General features: G+C 36.7%; 1 protein-coding gene across 1 annotated transcript in view; it reads right to left on the reverse strand.

Annotated features, from left to right (window-relative positions):
* Positions 1-583: 583 nt before the first annotated feature.
* Positions 584-22516, reverse strand: part of GPALPP1 (GPALPP motifs containing 1) — a 30423-nt gene continuing 8490 nt past the window's right edge. Inside the window, exons 3-9 of the mRNA XM_032611466.1 lie at positions 22157-22255; positions 19458-19563; positions 13335-13469; positions 12728-12892; positions 8092-8190; positions 2927-3145; positions 584-2305 (exon numbers count right to left, since the gene is read on the reverse strand). Of these exons, the coding sequence (XP_032467357.1) occupies positions 2927-3145; positions 8092-8190; positions 12728-12892; positions 13335-13469; positions 19458-19563; positions 22157-22255 (823 nt within the window). The 3' untranslated portion in view covers positions 584-2305. The remainder of the gene's footprint in view (positions 2306-2926; positions 3146-8091; positions 8191-12727; positions 12893-13334; positions 13470-19457; positions 19564-22156; positions 22256-22516) is intronic.

Genomic DNA, 22516 nt, shown 5'->3' on the forward strand with positions numbered 1-22516 from the left:
CTTAGTGTTGTTCTTTTTTCTTCTTCATTTTTAAGTTTCAAAAGAGGTCACAGCTCTACAAAATTTGGCCAAGAAGTACAGAAAATTAAAAAGTTCTTAGCAGAAAATGTCAACAATCCCAATTTTCTGCCAAACGGAGAGGAGAATTGATTTACCAGGCCTTTTGCGGCTTTGGAAGAGGGAAGGGAATAAAATGAAGACCACCTGTCCATCCTGTTCAGCTAGCTACTTTCTTCTTTTATTGTCAATGTTGTTATATTGGGTTTGGTCTCTCCATGGGGCAAAAACCTCTGGCTCGGCCTCACATTTCGTTAAAACTGTCCTCAGGGTGGCATGAGAGAGCATTAGACCTGAGGTACCATGTGAGGTGGTCACTCATGGAAAGTATTAATATTTTCTCCCTTTTGTTAAGGTCACAGACATTCCAAGGGTGATGGAAGAAATAGTAAATACATACTAGAGAAATATCCCTATCTACCTTCAGGTAAGGAAAGCAAAGCAAAAATAAGTATCCAAAGGTGACACTTTTACATTAAAGATACCAAAACTTCTCAAAAATATATATTAGGAATTTACATAAGGATGAGGAATTAGAAAACATTTATTCCTTTCGTCAGGGAAAAAAATCATAACAAAATTAATGAAAGTAATAGATGCTCCTGTACAAAGTTTTGTGTTCAGAAAATATCCACTAAAAATGACATCTTTGGTCAAAAGGTAGCTCTGTTCAATCTGCTTAGACTAGACTTTTTCAATTTGCTTAGGAGAAAAATTCATCTTACAAATAGTAACACTCTGAGTAGGTTACAGTTATGGAAGATCATTGTACTTCTATGATCAGGAGAAAAATCTGTCACATAATTTGATTGAACAGTTTATTCAGTTTTCATGAAGCCTAGATGAGCTAGGACTCAGAATCTTTTTTCATTAAAACCGTGTGCTTCATCAAAACTAGAGCACAGAACTAGCAGAACAATTGGGATTAATCTATAAGAAAATATAACTTCCAGAATTTGAATTTAAGCTTTAACTATTAAGAGTTTTGTTTAATATCTTAAGGGGCAGTGCTTAAAGCATCACAAACTTACAATACTACAATACTCCATCAGTGTTTTGTTTTTTTTTAACATCTTTATTGGAGTATAATTGCTTTACAGTGTTGTGTCAGTTTCTGCTGTATAACAAAGTGAATCAGCTATACATATACATATATCCCCATATCTCCTCCCTCTTGCATCTCCCTCCCACCCCCCCATCCCACCCCTCTGGGTGGTCACAAAGCATCGAGCTGATCTCCCTGTGCTATGCAGCTGCTTCCCACTAGCCATCTATTTTACATTTGGTAGTGTATATATGTCAATGCTACTCTCTCACTTCGTCCCAGCTTACATCAGGGTGGTTTTGATTAGTTTCCATTTCCATTTTTGTATTCAGGGATTATGAGTTTGATTTTTTTAAAAGTTACTTATGAGTGATATAAAAGATCTGTCCCCAGTAAATTAGCTAAAGCATGTTAAATATAAATGAATCAAGTCAGATCATCCCAAAGCAGGTTAAAGACTTAGAAAGCTTTGGTGGAGATCACAGAGACCAGGTCTCAGACTTCACACTGGGAACGGCTAATGGTGTTCTCTTGTCCCTCAGATTGCCTTCCCTAGAAATACTTACTGAAGTTGGAAAAATCAAAACAGTTTTTCCTTCGCACATGAAATAATGCAGAGGTCCCTCTTTCTGACTTAGAAACGAACAAACCAAAAAATCCAAACCACAAATAAAAAGCCCTGATTGCCGCAACAAGCAAATTGATAACAAAATGGACAAAACCTCCATACCCTCTATTTTCAAGTAAATGTTGTGTATTCACTGGCTGCAGTTTAGAGGGAAACCCAAACAATTTCAAATTCAGGGATTCACTGTGAGGACCTGACACACTCACTCAGGGCAAGTTCATAATATCTGATGAGGGGGTCTGAGCTGTGGGAGAGACTCAGTGGATGGTCCTGACCAGATCTTAACTGGGCACTTGTGAGACAGCACAAAAATTAGGGAGTGGCGGGGAGGGGGGGAATCCTCAAAAAAGTTATTTGAAGAAAAGCTCACATTTCCTCAGAAGCCAAAGACACATAAAATTCTACTCTACGTAAGACACACTGATTTCATATTTCTACGTGACTTTAAAGGACGTGTGGTTTGTAAGACTAAAGCAATCCTCTAATCTTAAGAAACTCAAAATAAAGGAAGAAAGATGGACAGACAGAAAAAAAGAGTATTCTTCAACTCTTCTTCATTGCACAGGGAAATCCCCCTGAAGTAAGAATAAGAAAATTCAGTAAGTTGGAAAATATTTCTCACTTTAACCGTATTTTCCCTGAAAGTCACATTTTAATATTGATGTAGGTTTCATACAATTAAAAATCACAAAGATTTTAAGAAGCAACCTTAGCTTTTATGTAATCACCATTATGAACCCTTGTCAGTTCGGGCTATGTATGAATGATGTAACGGTTTTGAACCTTAACTTACAGAGAACATTTCAAAAGCAATGAACATCTTTTGTGATCTTGTTTAACATAAAAAGACTGCTAGCAAACCTCATTCTTTAATAAAGCATGCATATTTACCCAAGCTTCACACCACACTTTCCTTTGCCATGTCTCACAAATGAGAAGCTTTTATTTCAGCATTTTGAATAGTAATGCCCTGTTAGGTTATTATGAGGACAAGTCTACTTTCCCAGTATACAACATTTTTTATTCCACAAGGCTGAATTTTCAAACCTCACAGTTTACTTAGAAAATTAAGATCTGCAGGTTTATAATCTACTTTATTATAAAAGGAAATAAATTTTTACACAGTTATATATAACAGTATTTAGAAAAGTTCAAATTTATCAGTACGAAAATATACCTCACTGAAATATACTTACTTATAAAAACATATTGCCTTTGCCATGTGAAAACCTGGTGTTTAGTTCCCTAGATTTCTTTATCAGGGCTTTTTTCTGAGCTTCATCAAACCGATGAACTTTGAGATCCGTATCACGGTTAAATGGTATTCTTTCTTGGGGCTTATTTTTATCTTCAGCAGCCTTATTCTTTAGTTTTTTCTGATGAATGTCCATAAGAGATTCTGGCCTTTTTGATTCCTGGGGAGAGCAAGACAGTAGAAAGAAAAATCTTATATAGATCATTGACAGAATATAATCATGAAACAAAAGAATGAAGTAGTAATGGTAAACATGAAGGAGGGCTATTTACAAACCCAATAGGTTTTTCCAAATCTAAGACAGCATCTCTGAAGAAAATGTGTTATCAGAGGCAAATTCAATTAGACCAAAATGACGGTATCTACCAACTATATGCCACAATAAAAAAAGAGCAAGACGGAGAGTAAACTGATGTTTAAATAACCATCATGAAAATCATTGTGTGATTAGTCAACATGAGTCTGAACCAAGAACACAGGTGAGAAAGAAGAGCAATTACTTTCTCACTTGGGAGCCCGGTTAAAGCTTCATGGACGGGCTGGTCCGTGAACCCTGAACGGGTGGAACTGAAGAGACGGGCACTGCCAGGCTGAAGCTAAAGCAAGTGCAAAGCAGAACAACCACGGCGCAGAGATGACAAGATCCAAGGCCGGTGCAGGAAAAGCTGGCATAGTCTGTGTGCCAAGAGAATTTTTGTCCTTTCAGCTTTATCTCCTTCATTTTCTTTCTTTTTAGCTGGGGTACGTGCTCACATTTTCTTTTTCTTTTCCTTTTTCTTAAATTGAAGTATAGCTGATTTACAACATATTAGTTTCACATTTTCAAATATATCTAGTAGGATGAGGCCTGAACAAAGTCAACTGGTTTCGTAAATTGGAGATTCTTTACAGACCTTTCGGTATTGGTTAAACTAAAAGACAGAACAGCCCTGGATTGGAGAAGCAGGGAGTGGGATGCAGGAGTAGATGCAGGTAGTACAGACCAGCAGCCATCAAACTGTGATATATGTATCCCTGGGGGCCACACGGAGTGGATTCCATGGGGTATGAAGGCATGGAGAATTTCAACGTTACCTACTCATGATTCTCAACTTCTTAGCCTCACTTAAAGCTGACTTGCCTGGTAATGCATCTCGTGAGGATGTCTCCCCTTTCATTATAGCCCTTTCCCATTTAACAAAGGAGAGGCCTTTCAGAATCTTATTACGGAATGTTGTCTTGGACAGCAAGTCTCCAGAGCAACAAATAAAAAACCTGAAATACTGTATGAATGAAACCTCTTCTAATCAAGGAACTGTAAACCCAGGAGGCTTTGTGTCCTTTTGTGTCTCAAACATATTTCTCTTAAGAGCGTAATGTCCTTTCGGAATGGGTAGTTGGGCTCTTGTTGGAATGTTCTGAATTCAGATATACTGCAGAATGGGGCAATGAAAGAAAAGACAATTTTTGCTTAACAACCACATCTCTTCCAGGCCCTGCCTCCTGTCAGAGAATATATTTGAGAGCAAAGACATGAGGAGAGCTCAGTAAAAGCAAAATAACTGGTAAGAAACGATGAAGGTGGCAGTTTCTTATTTTATCAGAAGACAAACTCATGGCACCTACCCACCTACGTTACAATTCAGAAGTGTCATAGGAATGATCATAATCACATCTATTTGAACAGAGAAATGGAGTCAGACTTTCTCACAGAAAGTCAGTCTCAATCACCTGTCTGATTTGACAATGAGATCTGACTTTATCAGTTAAGTTATGTGGTTGCTATTTCCTATACATTGAGCTCTATCTGGATGCTGAATTAGTAAATATTTATTTGAATTAGCACTATTTCCATGTTTTCAATCCCTCTCATTTCATAAATTGGTCATTTCATAAATCTTGGTGAAGTCTTTAGGAAACAAATTGATTTGCAAGTTAAGTGCTTTCGAATTTTTTATTTTTAATGAAAACTGGAGGTGAAAAAAAATCAAATGTTGCTAAGAAAAAATAACCTATCAATACACATAGCAGGGAGAAACAGTTTAGAACTAAATTTCTGCATTTGGAAGAATCTGGTTAGCAATGATGGTGCTGACATTTTCAACACTGGTGACATTAGGCAAGTTATTTAAGCCTCAATTTCTCAGCTGTAAGATAATAAATCATAATAGTAATAATGTCTAAATATTTGGATGAGGTAGGAGTTAAGTAATCTAATGAATACAAAGGATTTAGTAGTGTGGCGGGGTTCATAAGAACCAGTCAAGGGACTTCCCTGGTGGAGCAGTGGTTAAGAATCCGCCTGCCAATGCAGGGGACATGGGTTCGAGCCCTGGTCTGGGAAGATCCCACATGCCGTGGAGCAACTAAACACGTGAGCCACAACTATTGAGCCTGCGCTCCAGAGCCCGCGAGCCACAACTACTAAGCCTGTGCACCTAGAGCCCGTGCTCCGCAACAAGAGAAGCCACCTCAACGAGAAGCCTGCGCACCGCTTTGAAGAGTAGCCCCCGCTCACTGCAACTAGAGAAAGCCTGCGCGCAGCAACAAAGACCCAACGCAGCCAAAAAAAAAAAAAAAAAAAAAAAGAATCAGTCAAGACATGTTAAGTATTCAATTTACTCAGCACATACTATATTGTAATCTCCACAACATCTCTATAAATTAAATGTTATTATTCCCATTATACAGATTTGGAAAGTGAGAATGAGAAAATAAGCCCTGTTCAGGAGGGCTGGAGAGTCAGGGCACTATAGCCCCTCCTCACTCTCTTTACCCTGTCCCTCAGTATCCAGTAGGGTGGCAATGCTGCCAGCTTGTGACCTTTGGAGAAAAGATGGAAAACGGTCCTCAGCTGAGGAGTTATTAAATGTCTAGCCGTTCTGAATGCAAAAAAAAAAGACCAATGTGAAAAAAAATCAAAGTTGAGAGAGAGTTGACAGTTGAGAGATCATTAATAATAATTTTTTGTTAATAGATCATTATAAGGTTTAAGTAAGTAACAAAAATCACACCAAAAGCCAATTCATGTAGAGATCAATTTGCTAAATGACTGGTTTGCTGATTTACCAAATTTAATCATTTAACAAAAATGTGTAGGTTTTATATTAATTTGCAAAAAGCCAGGGCAATTTATTTTGAATGGGCGAGTTTTTCAGCAGTTTTTGAAAATTCATGCTAAGATTCTAGTTGTTTGCTTTTTATTTTGCCTTCATGGTAATATTTTAAAGAGTTCAATTTAGCAATACTAAGAGTTATACGGTGGTTTAGTCTTAAGACTATATTAATATTTTGAAAACTATATCTCATAAGTAACCAAAATTCCAGCATAAGATTAGAATGCTAAGTTTTTGGATGTGTTTTGAAATAAATTACAGACACTGTTACACGTATCCCTAGTATTTCAGCATGATTTCACTAACCAGAGTTCAATATTTGTTTACAATTTTTTCTTTTAAAGTAAATTTACATACAATGAAATGCACAAATCTTAATACTACATTCACTGAGTTTTACAATTCAAACTCCTAGCAATTTCTGGAACGTATTTCTATCACCTCAGAAAGCTCTGTATGCCCCTTCCTAGTCCGTCTCCACAATCCCACTCCAACAACAACTATTCTGTTTTTTTTCCAACCATAGATTCATTTTGCTTATTGTAGCGCTTCATATAAATGGAATCATACAGTAGTACTTGGGTAGGAAGTCTTGTGTAAGACTCCCTTCGCTCAGCATAATGACTTTGAGATTAATCCACGTTGTTGCATTTATTTGTAATTTGTTCCTTTTTATTGCCGAGTAGTATTTTACTATGAACACAGTTTGGCTTTTTCTTTCTCTTACTGATGGACAGCTGGGTTGCTTGAAGTATTTAGCTATTATGAATAAAGCTTCTATGAACATTCCTGTATAAGTCTTTTTGAAGCTATTATGAGTGAAGCATGCTCGAGTCTGCGAAAACATGTTTTCATCTGTCTTACATAAACACCCAGGGGTGGAGTTGCAGGGTCATAGGGTAGGTGTTCGTTTAGTTTTATAAGAAATGCCTGTTTGGAAAAAGGCCCAGCTCATTAATTTTCAGCTATTCTTCCTTTCTAACATAACTCATTACAGCTATAAATTTTGCCTCTAAGTGCCACTTTATATTACATCTCACACATTTTGATATGTTGTACTGAATATTTTTTTATCATTCAGGTTTAGGTATTCCATCATCATGTCTTCTTTGATGTAAAGTTTAAATTTTGAATTTTCTAATTTCCAGTTGTGTAGGGCTTTTAAGTTATTCTGAAGTTTAATTTAAATTCTTTGTGGTGCCTGAATGATGGTGATTCTTTCAATTTTGTTGAGACTTGACTTTGGGCTGGTCAGTTTTCAAAGATGTTCCATTTGGGTTGGATTTCTGGTCAGTTTCCAACTATGTTTCATGTATGCTTCACTGTTTGTGGTACTGGTCTATATACGCCCAATGAATCATGCTAACTATATTTTTAATGCTTATGGAAATTTTCATGAACTAATACGCTAGGAACAGAAGGTAATTTTCCTGAATACCTTTCAGGGACCAAAGGGTTCAATGGTTTACATTTATTCTTTGAGCTGGAACACTAGTGGTTTTTTTGTTTTTGTTTTTTTTATGAGTAAGAGACTATTACAAAATAATAATATGCCCAATGAATACTGACTGTTTAGTTTACAAATTTAAATTGAACCATATTTTAATTTTTATATTTATATAGATTTATATTTTTCTCCCATATTTAAATCATTACATCAAACATTCCAAATCAGCTTACAATTTAAAATGTATGAATTGGGCTCTCTAGGAGTTAGTAGGGCTCTTACTTTATAATCATGTGCTACCCATCTCTAGGAATTGAATTTCTGATATATGACTTAAGTAAAAAGTGAACTGAAAATGTTATGAGATGCATTAAAAAAACCTAAAGGACTACACACACACACACATATACACATACACACAAGAGTATTTTTCAGAACAGATGTATAGAAAAAGACTGAGATGAAAAGGAAGACTAAGAAAGAGAAACAAGAAAAAGAGAAAAAATGAGAAGAGCATTAAAAGATGGGAAAAAATGAAAGGCCATATATTTTATCCCGACTTACATTGTATGCGGATACCTGCTCGGCCAATCTCTTTTCCATTCCTGTCAATATATGTTCTTCATCCTTGTTATTGAATGACTTTCTTGCTTCTGGTGTCTCCTGAGGAACGAACACAGAAGACACATTACTAAACCATATAATTAAGAGAAAATAAAAAAGAAATACTATTATTTTAACTCAGATTGAATAATAGGAGACTAAACGAAGCCAGGACCGTTGAATCTCTTCCCACTAGAAATGTCAATATACTTGATAAGGGATCTGTTAGTGTCCTACTCTAACATTTGCCTGAAAACAAGAAAAAGCCCCAAAAAACCTCTAACCAATCAACTAAATGGATTTTATCAAACTCAGAGATGAGAATGACAAACAATAATGAAATGTTGAAGAGAAAATAAGGCTTAAAAAGAAATCTTATATTATCTGTTTTCAAAGCTAGAAAAAGCACTCTTGAGGGAAAAAAAATAAAAAGAAATAAATGGGGTACAGAAAAAATAAAACTATCTTTATTCACAGAGGACATGACTGGCAATGTAGAAAATGCCAAAGAATCTATTAAAAAACTCTTGGCATTAGTAAGCATAAATGTAGCAAAGCTGCAGGATGCTAGGTCAACATACAAAATATACCAGCAATGAACAATTGGAATTTGAAATTTAAAAAGAAATACCATTTGCTGGGAAAACTGGACAGGTACATGTAAAAGTATGAGATTAGATCACTCCCTAACACCATACACAAAAATAAGCTCAAAATGGATTAAAGACCTAAATGTAAGGCCAGAAACTATCAAACTCTTAGAAGAAAACATAGGAAGAACACTCTATGACATAAATCACAGCAAGATCCTTTCTGACCCACCTCCTAGAGTAATGGAAATAAAAACAAAAATAAACAAATGGGACCTAATGAAACTTCAAAGCTTTTGCACAGCAAAGGAAACCATAACCAAGACCAAAAGACAACCCTCAGAATGGGAGAAAACATTTGCAAATGAAGCAACTGACAAAGGATTAATCTCCAAAATTTACAAGCAGCTCATGCAGCTCAATAACAAAAAAACAAACAACCCCATCCAAAAATGGGCAGAAGACCTAAATAGACATTTCTCCAAAGAAGATATACAGAATGCCAACAAACACATGAAAGAATGCTCAACATCATTAATCATTAGAGAAATGCAAATCAAAACTACAATGAGATATCATCTCACACCAGTCAGAATGGCCATCATCAAAAAATCTAGAAACAATAAATGCTGGAGAGGGTGTGGAGAAAAGGGGACACTCTTGCACTGCTGGTGGGAATGTGAATTGGTTCAGCCACTGTGGAGAACAGTATGGAGGTTCCTTAAAAAACTACAAATAGAATTACCATATGACCCAGCAATCCCACTACTTGGCATATACCCTGAGAAAACCAAAATTCAAAAAGAGTCATGTGGGCTTCCCTGGTGGCGCGGTGGTTGAGAGTCCGCCTGCCGATGCAGGGGACACGGGTTCGTGCCCTGGTCTGGGAGGATCCCACGTGCCGCGGAGCGGCTGGGCCCGTGAGCCATGGCCGCTGAGCCTGCGCGTCTGGAGCCTGTGCTCTGCAACGGGAGAGGCCACAGCAGTGAGAGGCCCGCGCACCGCAAAAAAAAAAAAAAAAAAAAAAAAAAAAAAAGAGTCATGTACCAAAATGTTCATTGCAGCTCTATTTACAATAGCCAGGACATGGAAACAACCTAAGCGCCCATCATCGGATGAATGGATAAAGAAGATGTGGCACATATACACAATGGAATATTACTCAGCCTTAAAAAGAAATGAAATTGAGCTATTTGTAATGAGATGGATAGACCTAGAGTCTGTCATACAGAGTGAAGTAAGTCAGAAAGAAAAAGACAAATACCGTATGCTAACACATATATATGGAATTTAAGGGAAAAAAATGTCATGAAGAACCTAGGGGTAAGATAGGAATAAAGACGCAGACCTACTGGAGAACGGACTTGAGGGTATGGGGAGGGGGAGGGGTGAGTTTTGACAGGGCGAGAGAGAGTCATGGACATATACACACTAACAAACGTAGTAAGGTAGATAGCTGGGGGGAAGCAGCCGCAAGGCACAGGGATATTAGCTCGGTGCTTTGTGACAGCCTGGAAGGGTGGGATGGGGAGAGTGGGAGGGAGGGAGACGCAAGAGGGAAGACATATGGGAACATATGTATATGTATAGCTGATTCACTTTGTTATAAAGCAGAAACTAACACACCATTGTAAAGCAATTATACCCCAATAAAGATGTTTAAAAAAATAAATAAATAAAATAAAAAAAGAAATACCATTTACCATAGCACACACACACACAAATGAAATACTTAGGTAAATTTCTAATAAATTTTAGTTAGGAAAAAAAAAGTATTCTGGAGAATATAGTCCCAGCCAGGAAAGAAGACGGCCCATATAAAATCAACTGAAAACCACTTTCCACAAAGCATGTTTTTATACTGTTGCTGTTTGCTTAAGAAAGCCAAGGAGGTCCCCACACTATTTTTACCTTAATGATGGACTAAAACAACATTGTACTTAATAAATAAAGTATGTTAAAAAACATACGAGTAGCTCATTTCTTTTTTCATAAAAATTTCCCCAGAAAGATTCTTTTACTTGTAAATATTAAGAGAAAAAATGATGTTCTGGTAAGATGGAGGTGAAAACCTGACCAGTTAAAGAGTTAGTAAATCTAGTCAAGACTGGGAAAAGAGAACATAACAGATCTTATTCAATTAATTTATGCATAACACTGCCATTTCTTTCTAAAAAGCAATCTTACTTCATTTGGGCATGTTGGTTAAGTGAATGTGTAAACATTAGTGGTATGAGAGATGAAAGCTGGGTAATCAAATATAAAAAAGTAAGATGAAGTGGTGGAGAAAATCTACAAAAAGGTAATTTGGAGAGAGATAAAAAAGGAAACTTGACTAAGATCTGTTACAAAAATCAAAAATTAGTCATGACCTTTATATAGGACAGCTCTGTGACACTATATAATTTGTACCACAAATATAAGTCTGTGGTATTATATGCTGTAATACAGTGTCACATAAAATTTAAGGGGTATTAGTCATCCCTTTGGGAGCCTGTTGTAAACACAGAACAAAACACTTTCAGCCCTGAAAAGAATGACTAGATCTAAAGAACTCAGTCATAGGGTCTAAAATCACCTGAGTTCAAACTGGCTAGTTTCTGTTCTGTTTTTCTGTGGTATTTTTCTTTGAGGAAGACTCCCTGCATATCTGGCTGTAGGCTAGACATCTACTCACATACAATGAGGAACACAAGGACTGAAAAAAGCACAAATAAAAAGTCCATGTAAGCAAGGGGATTAAATGTCTTTTTGGAGACAATCTTAAAGGCTAAATTATAAAAGACGTCAGTATGTTATTTTTATAGAAGACCAGTTAAGAAAGAGCAGACAGGCGTTCCAACACTAGTCATTCACGGTGTGTGGCTCGCTTCTATACCGTATCTTCTGTTGTCTCTTCTGCCCTCAGGTGTGTTGGTTCACCTCACCTTTCTGTTACAACTCTCAGATTTCCTTGAATCCTCTGGGCAAAGGAGAACTTATGATTTTGCCACATATTCTGCTAAAATGTGGAGATTGCCACATATCATCCACATGTTAAGAATGACACTATTTCACAACCAATTCTCCACTAAAATGAAAGTGCCATAAGGAGCTTTTTCTATTACCTGTGACCAAACAGAATACCTGGCAGAGGAGATATTCAATTTACAGTTATAGAATGAAGACGGAAATCCTCATAATTCTAGGTACTGATGAACAAGATAAACAGAGTTAGGGGCGTGAATTTAAGTCAGAACTGATAAAGCTATAATCATAAGGTGCCAATTAGTGAAGCATTTAAGATTGGAATGGGACATCTCAAGGAAACTGAAACTTTGGGATGGAGTGAATTTAAGGAGTTAGTGCTGAGGACACTGGTCAGACCCCTAACTTACAATGGAATATTTCATAATAAATGGAGAGATCCAAGAAAAGAAAATCTGACAATAATATTTTATGCATACTTTTGTGGGTATTTTTAAATTAAATTATTCAATATATTAATGAAAGGGCTTTTTGCCTATCTTTACAGTAATATGAAGTTTACTGCACTTGAGCTACTGTTATTTTCAGAGGTAGTCCCTGTATATCACTTAACTTGCTAGGTTAATCTGTGCCTTGGCTTGTTCAAGACATTTTAAAAGAAATTTTCATGGATAGTATGATGTATAAAGACCAGGGGATTTGGAGTCAGAAAGGTCTAGAAGGGAATTACTGTTCATGACTTACCAGCATTTAATTCCAGAAAAGCTGACCTCATAGAGGATAGTGTCTCCCTTCATAAAATGAGGTCAGTAAACCTATGTCTCCAGGTTCTCTTGAGATTTAGATGAGACAATTTATCGGGAAATAGTAAGTAAATACACAGGAAGCAACTGGCCTCACTTTCTTTTCACTTTCCTTCAGGGGAAATCTTTTCCCTTTGGAATCATAATTTTAAAAACAGTACTCTTAAATAATTCTGCCTATTTTTTCAAAATAGAGTCAACAAGGACAAAAATACAGGAACAAACAAACCCTCTCACCTTAGCTTTCCTTTCCCTGTCAGCTGGCATATCTGTCCAGGCTGATCGATCTCCAGATTTGTCATCAGCTCTTCTCTTGAAAGTTCTAGGCCCAAGACCAAAGTTTTTCAGCTCCGGAGGAAGCTCAGTCATCCAAGAGTCTCTTGTAATTGTTTTAGATGAATCCTTTAAGAGAAATAAAAAGTAAAATAAAAAAAAGTAGCCTTGGAAAATGTGTATATGTGTGCGTGTGTGCACACGTATGTGTGTATATGTGTAGAATACTGTATAAGTGACTATGCTTCTCAACTGAGGCTTGAAAGTTATTTAACAGACTTTAAGAGAAAGGATTTAATAGACTATTTTTTTTGGTCATATATGTTATGAATACTTTTATCTAATTTATTGTTCCTTTGACTTAATGTTATCTTTTGTCATACAGAAATTTTTAAGTAGGCAAAATTTCTACTCTTTTCCTTTTATAGCTTCTGAATTACCTAGAGCCTAAATTTTTATACACTTACATATGTACATATACATTTTTTTAATGTCCATTTTTAAAATTGAGATTTTTTAATATATTTGGTCAATTTCTCAGAGAAAAGTGTACTATGTATTTAAAACTTACATCGTCTCCTTTAGTCAGTTTTTCTTTCATTCTCTGGGCCCTTTTTTCAAACTCTGTCGTAACACTAGAGTTAACTGGTCCTTTGGCAGGCATTGGCCCAATAATGTCCTCCTCTTCACTGCTACCTGTTTCCTTCTGAAATAAGAAAATGATCCTAAATTACTTAAAATTTAACTGTGACTGATAACCTAGAAACAGAACAAAAAGCAAACACTGTGTTGCTGGCTAATCACTGAGCACCTTTCCTGTGCCTTCCTCAAGTGCACCATACAAAAATGACAAATCCAGGGGCTGTGGACTGTCTCACCTCTTCCCTATGTCCACGGCAGAGCTCATTAACTCATCTCAGTCCTCTTCCTGATGGACATAGATGTGGCCTCACAATTTCTCTGTAATATTCCAGAGAATTATTAATGATTCATCAGAGATGACACAAGTTGAAACCATTTTCTTTCCTGGTACAGAAAGAGCTCTTTGGAATAAGATGCACACAAATAAGACATTCTTGGAAGCTGTATCAGCCTTCATGATTTAGTACAGTCCACTGAAACAGAAATGCTCTGCAAAGCCTTACAAAATACTGGCCCGAATGAGTGAATTTGGTTCCCAAAGAATTTCTCCCATTACCCCAAAGACACAATAGTAATCCAATAATTGAATTCAAGTAGTTCTTAGTAAATCATTTTTTTAAGTTAATTTTTTTAAAGAACAGTGATTTTAATTTTTTTTTTTGGCTGTGTTGGGTCTTCAATGCTGTGTGTGGGCTTTCTCTAGTTGTAGCTAGTGGGGGCTACTCCTCGTTGGGGTGCGTGGGCTTCTCATGGAGGTGGATTCTCCTGTTGCGGAGCACGGGCTCTAGGCGTGTGGGCTTCAGTAGTTGCAGCACATGGGCTCAGTAGTTGCGGTGCACACGGGTTCTAGAATGCAGGCGCAGTAGTTGTGGCATATGGGCTTAGCTGCTCTGTGGCATGTGGGATCTTCCTGGACCAGGGCTCGAACCCATGTCCCCTGCATTGGCAGGCGGATTCTTAACCACTGAGCCACCAGGGAAGTCCCATTAGTAAATCATTTTATTAAAGGGTTTTCATGTAAGACTGTGTTAGATGCTATATGCACTTGGGTTTAAAACAGGCCTTGTCAGACACAAAAGACCCCTAATAGCCAAAGCAGTCTTGAGGGAAAAAAACGGAGCTGGAGGAATCAGACTCCCTGACTTCAGACTATACTACAAAGCTACAGTAATCAAAACAATATAGTACTGGCACAAAAACAGAAACATAGAACAAGATAGAAAGCCCAGAGATAAACCCACACACCTATGGTCAACTAATCTATGACAAAGGAGGCAAGGATATACAATGGAGAAAAGACAGCCTCTTCAATAAGTGGTGCTGGGAACACTGGACAGCTACATGTAAAAGAATGAAATTAGAACACTCTCTAACACCATACACAAAAATAAACTCAAAATGGATTAGAGACCTAAATGAAAGACTGGACACTATAAAACTCATAGAGGAAAACACAGGAAGAACACTCTTTGACATAAATCACAGCAAGATCTTTTTTGAGCCACCTCCTAGAGTCATGGAAATAAAAACAAAAATAAACAAATGGGACCTAATGAAACTTAAAAGCTTTTGCGCAGCAAAGGAAACCATAAACAAGACAAAAAGGCAACCCTCAGAATGGGGGAAAATATTTGCAAATGAATCAACGGACAAAGGATTAATCTCCAAAATATATAAACAGCTCATGCAGCTCATATTTAAAAAACAAACAACCCAATCCAAAAATGGGGAGAAGACCTAAATAGAAGAAGACCTAAATAGCCCCTTCTTTCTCCAAAGAAGACATACAGATGGCCAAGAAGCACACGAAAAGCTGCTCAGCATCACTAATTATTAGAGAAATGCAAATCAAAACTACAATGACGGATCACCTCACACCAGTTAGAATGGGCATCATCAGAAAATCTACAAACAACAAATGCTGGAGAGGGTGTGGAGAAAAAGGAACCCTCTTGCACTGTTGGTGGGAATGTATATTGATACAGCCATTATGGAGAACAGTATGGAGGTTCCTTAAAAAACTAAAAATAGAATTACCATATGACCCAGCAATCCCACTACCAGGCATATACCCAGAGACGACCATAATTCAAAAAGACACATGCATCCCAATGTTCATTGCAGCTCTATTTACAATAGCCAGGTCATGGAAGCAACCTAAATGCCCATTGACAGACGAATGGATAAAGAAGATGTGGTACATATATACAGTGGAATATTACTCAGCCATAAAAAGGAACGAAATTGGGTCATTTGTAGAGACGTGGCTGGATCTAAAGACTGTCATACAGAGTGAAGTAAGTCAGAAAGAGAAAAACAAATACCGTATGCTAAAACATATATATGGAATCTTAAAAAAAAAAAAAAAAGGTTCTGAAGAACCTAGGGGCAGGACAGGAATAAAGACGGAGACGGAAAGAATGGACTTGAGGACACAGGGACGGGGAAGGGTAAGCTGGGATGAAGTGAGAGAGTGGCATGGACATATATACACTACCAACTGTAAAACAGATGGTGGGAAGCAGCCGCATAGCACAGGGAGACAAGCTCGGTGCTTTGTGACCACCTAGAGGGGTGGGATAGGGAGGGTGGGAGGGAGACACAAGACAGAGGAGATATGGGGATATATGTATATGTACAGCTGATTCACTTTGTTATAAAGCAGAAACTAACACACCATTGTAAAGCAATTATACTCCAATAAAGATGTTAAAAATACAAATAACTCAATTTCATTTCCTCACTACAAATAACTCAATTTCATTTCTTTTTATGGCTGAGTAATATTCCATTGTATATATGTGCCACACTCACTACAAATAACTCACTACACCTCACTACAAATAACTCAAATTCATTTCTTTTTATGGCTGAGTAATATTCCATTGTATATATGTGCCACATCTTCTTTATCCATTCATCTGTCGATGGACACGTAGGTTGCTTCCATATCCTGGCTATTGTAAATAGAGCTGCAATGAACATTGTGGTACGCGACTCTTTCTGAATTATGGTTTTCTCAGGGTATGTGCCCAGTAGTGGGATTGCTGGGTCATATGGTAATTCTATTTTTAGTTTTTTAAGGAACCTCCATACTGTTCTCCATAATGGCTGTATCAATTTACATTCCCACCAGCAGTGCAAGAAGGTTCCCTTTTCTCCACACCCTCTCCAGCGTTTATTGTTTCTAGATTTTTTGATGATGGCCATTCTGACTGTTGTGAGGTAATACCTCTTAGCAGTTTTGATTTGCATTTCTCAAATGATTAGTGATGTTGAACATTCTTTCATGTTTGCTGGCAATCTGTATATCTTCTTTGGAGAAATGTCTATTTAGGTCTCCTGCTCATTTTTGGATTGGGTTGTTTGTTTTTTTTGATACTGAGCTGCATGCATGAGCTGCTTGTAAATTTTGGAGATTAATCCTTTGTCAGTTGCTTCGTTTGCAAATATTTTCTCCCATTCTGAGGGTTGTCTTTTTGTCTTCTTTATGGTTTCCTTTGCTGTGCGAAAGCTTTGAAGTTTCATTAGGTCCCATTTGTTTATTTTTGTCTTCATTTCCATTTCTCTAAGAGGTGGGTCAAAAAGGATCTTGCTGTGATTTATATCATAGAGTGTTCTGCCTATGTTTTCCTCTAAGAATTTTATACTGTCTGGCCTTACATTTAGGTCTTTAACCCATTTTGAGTTTGTTTTTGTGTATGGTGTTAGGGAGTGTTCTAATTTCATTCTTTTATATGTAGCTGTCCAGTTTTCCCAACAGCACTTATTGAAGAGGATGTCTTTTCTCCACTGTATATCCTTGCCTCCTGTATCAGAAATAAGGTGACCATATGTGTGTGGGTTTATCTCTGGGTTTTCTCTCCTGTTCCATTGATCTATATTTCTGTTTTTGTGCCAGTACCATACTGTCTTGATTACTGTAGCTTTGTAGTATAGTCTGAAGTCTGGAGCCTGATTCCTCCAGCTCTGTTTTTCTTTCTCAAGATTGTCAAGCATATTATTTAATCTTTCTAGGCCTTGGTTTGTCTTTCAGATAGGGATTGTAACAGCTCCAACCAATAACTACTCTATTGCTAAGAGAAGCCTGTGTTTTATTTGTTTTGTTCATTTTCTTTGGAACCATGTGCTTCTCAGGAAACTGGAACCTTCTCTAATTCCTGGGTAAAAATGCTGATAATTCTAAGCCAATCACTTTGGTCTCATTCCTCTTGGCCAACTGATTGGCTTGAGCATGGCATATGATTCAACTTTGGCCAAAGAAATGTGAGGAGAGGTCTACAGGACACCTGGAAAGGTTTTCCTCTCTCTAAAAAGGGGACACTGGATAGGGACCCTATGTCTGGACACTGCCATCTGCATGTTAATCTCAGCACTTGGTCAGCCTAAGAGGAATTAACATACTGTAAATGATAGAGAAGACATAAAAAACTGGGCCCTGGATGATCTCATTAGTCTGTTGAATTTACCAACCCTGGAATGACCCTTCCTCTAGACCTCTTCTTAGGTATGAAACACATTTTTCTTATTTGGGGAATACAGATTACAGACCACCCAGGAAATTATATAAACAACCAATTTGTTAACTAACAAGGTTAAGACTACGTTTCATTGTGAGTTGGATTTTTTGTTATTAGCAGCTAAAAGCACTCTAGCTGATGGTAAGCAAGCCAACTTAAGTATCTAGGGGAAAACCATTTTGGAGAAACTTGGATAGCAAGTATCAAGGCTCAGGAGTAGGAGCCTGTCTGTCATATTTAAGGAGCAAGGAGCTCAGTGTGGTCAGATCAAAATTAGAGAGAAAATCAGGGAGCTAATGGAGGCCAGATTATAGAGGGCCTTAAGGCTCTATAAGGCCTATAAGGGCCTTAAGGACTTTGGCTTGAATGCAGACAGAGGAGGAGCAAATTGATGGTTTTGAGCGTCAATGACATGATCTGACTTTGTTTTATCTGGGCCACTCCAGCTGCTGTGTTGAGAAGAGGTAGTGGAGGAACAAAGGCTAAGATACGAAGACCAATGAAAGAGGTGAAATATGATGCTGACTGGGATCAGGGTAGCAGCAGAAGTGGCTGGATTCTGGACATTTTTGAAGGTGGGAACAACAGAATTTGTTGTCAGACTGATTTCTCTAAGGGCCTGACACACTGTAGGTGTTTTATAAACATCTGCTGAAAGAATGAGTAAATGACTCTGGAGTTCATGAGCTTAACCACTGCATTATATATTTCCTTTAGTAACAACTTCAGTGGAATTGCTGAATTCTCAGTGGAGATGCACAGGAGTATTTGAATTTATTACCACCTGCTCAGTCTGCTAATCTTCAGCATGAATTAATCACTGTAGATTAGCAGACTGAACAGGTGATATAAAATCCTAAGAACTGGGTTTGAGCTTTGACTTTTGATAAGTAGAAATTGTGATTTGGAGTTAAGTTACCCAGTTTCTCTGGCTTTTATCATCTCTAAGATACAGATCATGATTATTTCATAAGGCTTTGGAGAAGCTGCAAATGCATATATGGGAAAAATGCATTACAAATTATAAAGTATTCTGCAAATCTCAGATTTTGTTAAGGACTGGCCCTCTGTAAGAATATAGGCTTCCTCCTTGACTCCAAAATTACTTGCTCTTTCTTTTCAAAACATCATGTATCCACTAGTGCCCTTGTTATACAATGGTATGAGAGCTGGGTAGGAGAAAGTTAATTTCAATATTTTATAATAATTATTTCACTATTAAAAATTTTCTTAGCTTGTTCTCTTCTGGATCAAATCACAGTGATTCTTTAAACTTTGCATCATGTTCTAGTTTCTAGTACTTTAAAGCTTCCCTTCAAGGATGAGAAGCATGAATAGGTAACACCCTGTCACATGTAATTTGCCTTGCTATTTTTCTAACAGAATCTCAGGTCTATGACAGCTTTTGATTTCATCTACCTAGCTACAATCCTAAATTAGTTTGAATATGACTGAGTCAAATGATTGTAGTTATTCCTATGTAAAGTCTTGAGTTTCTTACATCTTATTCTTTAATAGAAAAAGTTCCAAACCTCAGAGTTGAAATACGATGATACTTGTCTCGGATCATCTCTGCCTTTGTCACTTTTCTGTGCAGATTTAAGAAAACCAGGTGGTAATGCAGGACCTATTATAGGTCTGAAAAATAAAATATACCTTTATCATTCTCCCTGACTTTAAAAAGTAGCTTTCAGAATAAAAGCTCACACAAATAATAAAAAGCCAGATAATAACAAATGTTGAAAATGAGAATCTTATTCAACATATTATTTTTACTCTATAACCTAGTATTTTTTCACCGAGCATCATAAAAATAAAAATCTAATTTTTGGTATTTTAACTTTCTATTTGTTAGTCAACGATTAGATGCTAAACCAGTAATTCTCAATCTTTGTGGCAATGGTGTATACCCACTTCCTAAAAGAACTATGTTAAATAAAAATAATAACTTAAAAAAAAAGTCCTTATTATGTGGACTTTTATGTGGACTAAAGCCTGTGAAGATCTTTTTCATTTTGTGCCCTGGCTTTCAGTTTTGATATTCACCGTCCACTGAAAAATACCTTAGTGGCATTATATTTATAGTCAGAACTACTTAAGTATAAATTGGGTTCTAAGGACATACGTAGCAAATGCATACAACAGATGTTAGTAATTTATGGTTATGTGTGCCAAGGCAGTATAAAAACCTAAACACCATTCTAACAATCCAATAATGATGTGGAAGCATATAAGAAGGAAAATAGTTCATTTAAGACCTGTATATAAAGGAAAAGGTAGTATGCTAACCACATTTCAACCAGTACTTTTCTGTTTCCTTCAAAAAACCCTGGTTGGTATAAGTCACTCCATTTTCTATCTGAGCAAAATAACACCCAAGGACAACATGAACTAGTAGGTGGCAGAGCTGGAGTTTGAACCCTGGTCTATCTGATGCCAAAGTTCATTTTCTTTCTAGCTGCCCTACTGCCACATTCTGAGGGAACAGACATCCATTCAAAAGAGAAAACTGCCTAAATTCTAGGCCTTAAAAAGAAAAAGTCCTACTTTATGTATGGAAAAAACAAAAGAAGAACGATATTTTCTACTCTCTTTCATACTGTTAATTTACTCCATTCTTTGTTTTTTTCCAGAGATGTCCCTGTGCAAATGTTACCAACCAAGATGGCACTGATGCCCTAAGCTGAATTTTCCAGATTGCACTATGTTCAATTAGAGTCTTACAGACAGGTTTCCCGGTAGGACAAAAATAGTACTAGAGTCACAAGGTCTGGGGTCTGATCCTGGCCACTTAATTACCTCTTGCCTTGGTTCATAAAACTGCTATGAACCAAAACAATTTTGCAAATGAAAAATGCGGAAGTGTGGCATTGTTAGATCAAATTAGTTATCATTTATAAAGTATAAGGAAGTGCTGTATGGGTTTTTTTCTGAGTACAGTTTTTAGCAGATCTACAAATGCAATTACAGCTCAATTCTCTGGCTTCAGGGAATTTGTGAGGATAAAACCACTAACACATAAAATCTTAAAGTATAGTAAAGGAACATAACCACGGCACATGCTGTGGATGTGTATGAGGTTTTGCCTCCAATATATGCTTCCACCTGTTTATTTCAAACATATATTTTACTATTGTCAAAATAGAAAGAAATTGCTATGTATCTAAAAATCTATTTTCTAGAAAGGAATGTTATTTCCCAGCAGTCAGCAAATTTCCCATAAAAACCCAGACAGGAAATTTTAGGCTCTGAGGGCCACATTTGGTCTTTGTTGCATATTCATCTTTGTATTTTAATGACCCCTTAAAGATCATTCTTAGCTCGGGGCCATACAAAAACAGGCAGTGGACTGCCTATTCCTCTTCTTTCTTTTCTTCAATGAGCATCCCTTTACTTGCTGACGCCATTACAGAAACTGACTACATTCGCAACAAAAAGTGTTTTTTGAGTTGAAGTCAGAGGCAGTTACTCCCCAAAAGTTATATAAAACTTAGAAGCTGACAAGTGTGATTATAACTTCTGAATATAAAATGTACAACAGCCTTTTCTACTTGTTCTTGCATACTGGGATACAATGTTATGAATTATAAACAATATGGTGTGCAATTTCATATTCAGCAGTTAAATATTTTATAATTCCGAGAAGACAGGAATCAGTATTTACTATCTGTTTATTCTGTGCCAGGCACTATATAAGAATCACACATGTATATATATATATATATATAAATATGAAATCTCAATCACCACGACAATTCTGTAAGGTACGTGTTGCTATCTTATTCCACAGATGACAAATTTGAGGTTCAGTGAAGTTAACTGTGTAACTTGGTACTTAGGGATTTGTCTATTCTTTCAATAAATAATTAAGAAGACGTCTGAATTAGAAGTCAAACACCAGGATTCCAGCCCCAGGTGTACCACTGTGTGTGCAACCTTACTTGTTTAGAAAAAAATAGGGAAGAAGGGTCATGTTTCACCCAGCCTGCCACAGAACGCTCTTGTGAGTATCAAATAAGAGATGTGGAATTTTTTTATGAATTATAAAATATAGTGTCATAAACGTGTAAATAATTATTTTCCTTATATAAATTTTAAAATTAGTTATTTTTACTTCAAATTTATTTCAAATGTTATATAAACACATTAAGTTAAAAAACAATTTCAGACAACTCTTTAATGAATTAATGGACACTAGAAAAGACTGGCAGGAAGTAGTACACATTACCACCTTGGAGGAGAATCATCCTGCTTTTTAAATCCAGGAGGAAGGGCTGGTCCAAAAAACCCTTCATCATCATCATCGTCATCCTGATTTCTCCTCTGTTTTCTGAAAACACAGTAGTGTAATTTTATGCATGTATGTCAAAATTTTCTTCATAGAGAAATTTCCATTTTTAAAAGAACATTAACTTCAACTAGTTGTACAAACACTGAAACAATAAAATAATCTTGCCAAATAAGAAAAAAAATCTACCACAGATCTTATACTAATCTTTTCTTGAAATTCACTTATGGTCTAAAAATAGAGATTGGTTACTTCTTTACAGCAGTAATATATCAATTTTCTATATCTTCTGTGTTAAGAGTC

The sequence above is a fragment of the Phocoena sinus genome, chromosome 18, assembly GCF_008692025.1.
Source record: "Phocoena sinus isolate mPhoSin1 chromosome 18, mPhoSin1.pri, whole genome shotgun sequence".
In the NCBI taxonomy this organism is placed as follows: Eukaryota; Metazoa; Chordata; class Mammalia; order Artiodactyla; family Phocoenidae; genus Phocoena; species Phocoena sinus.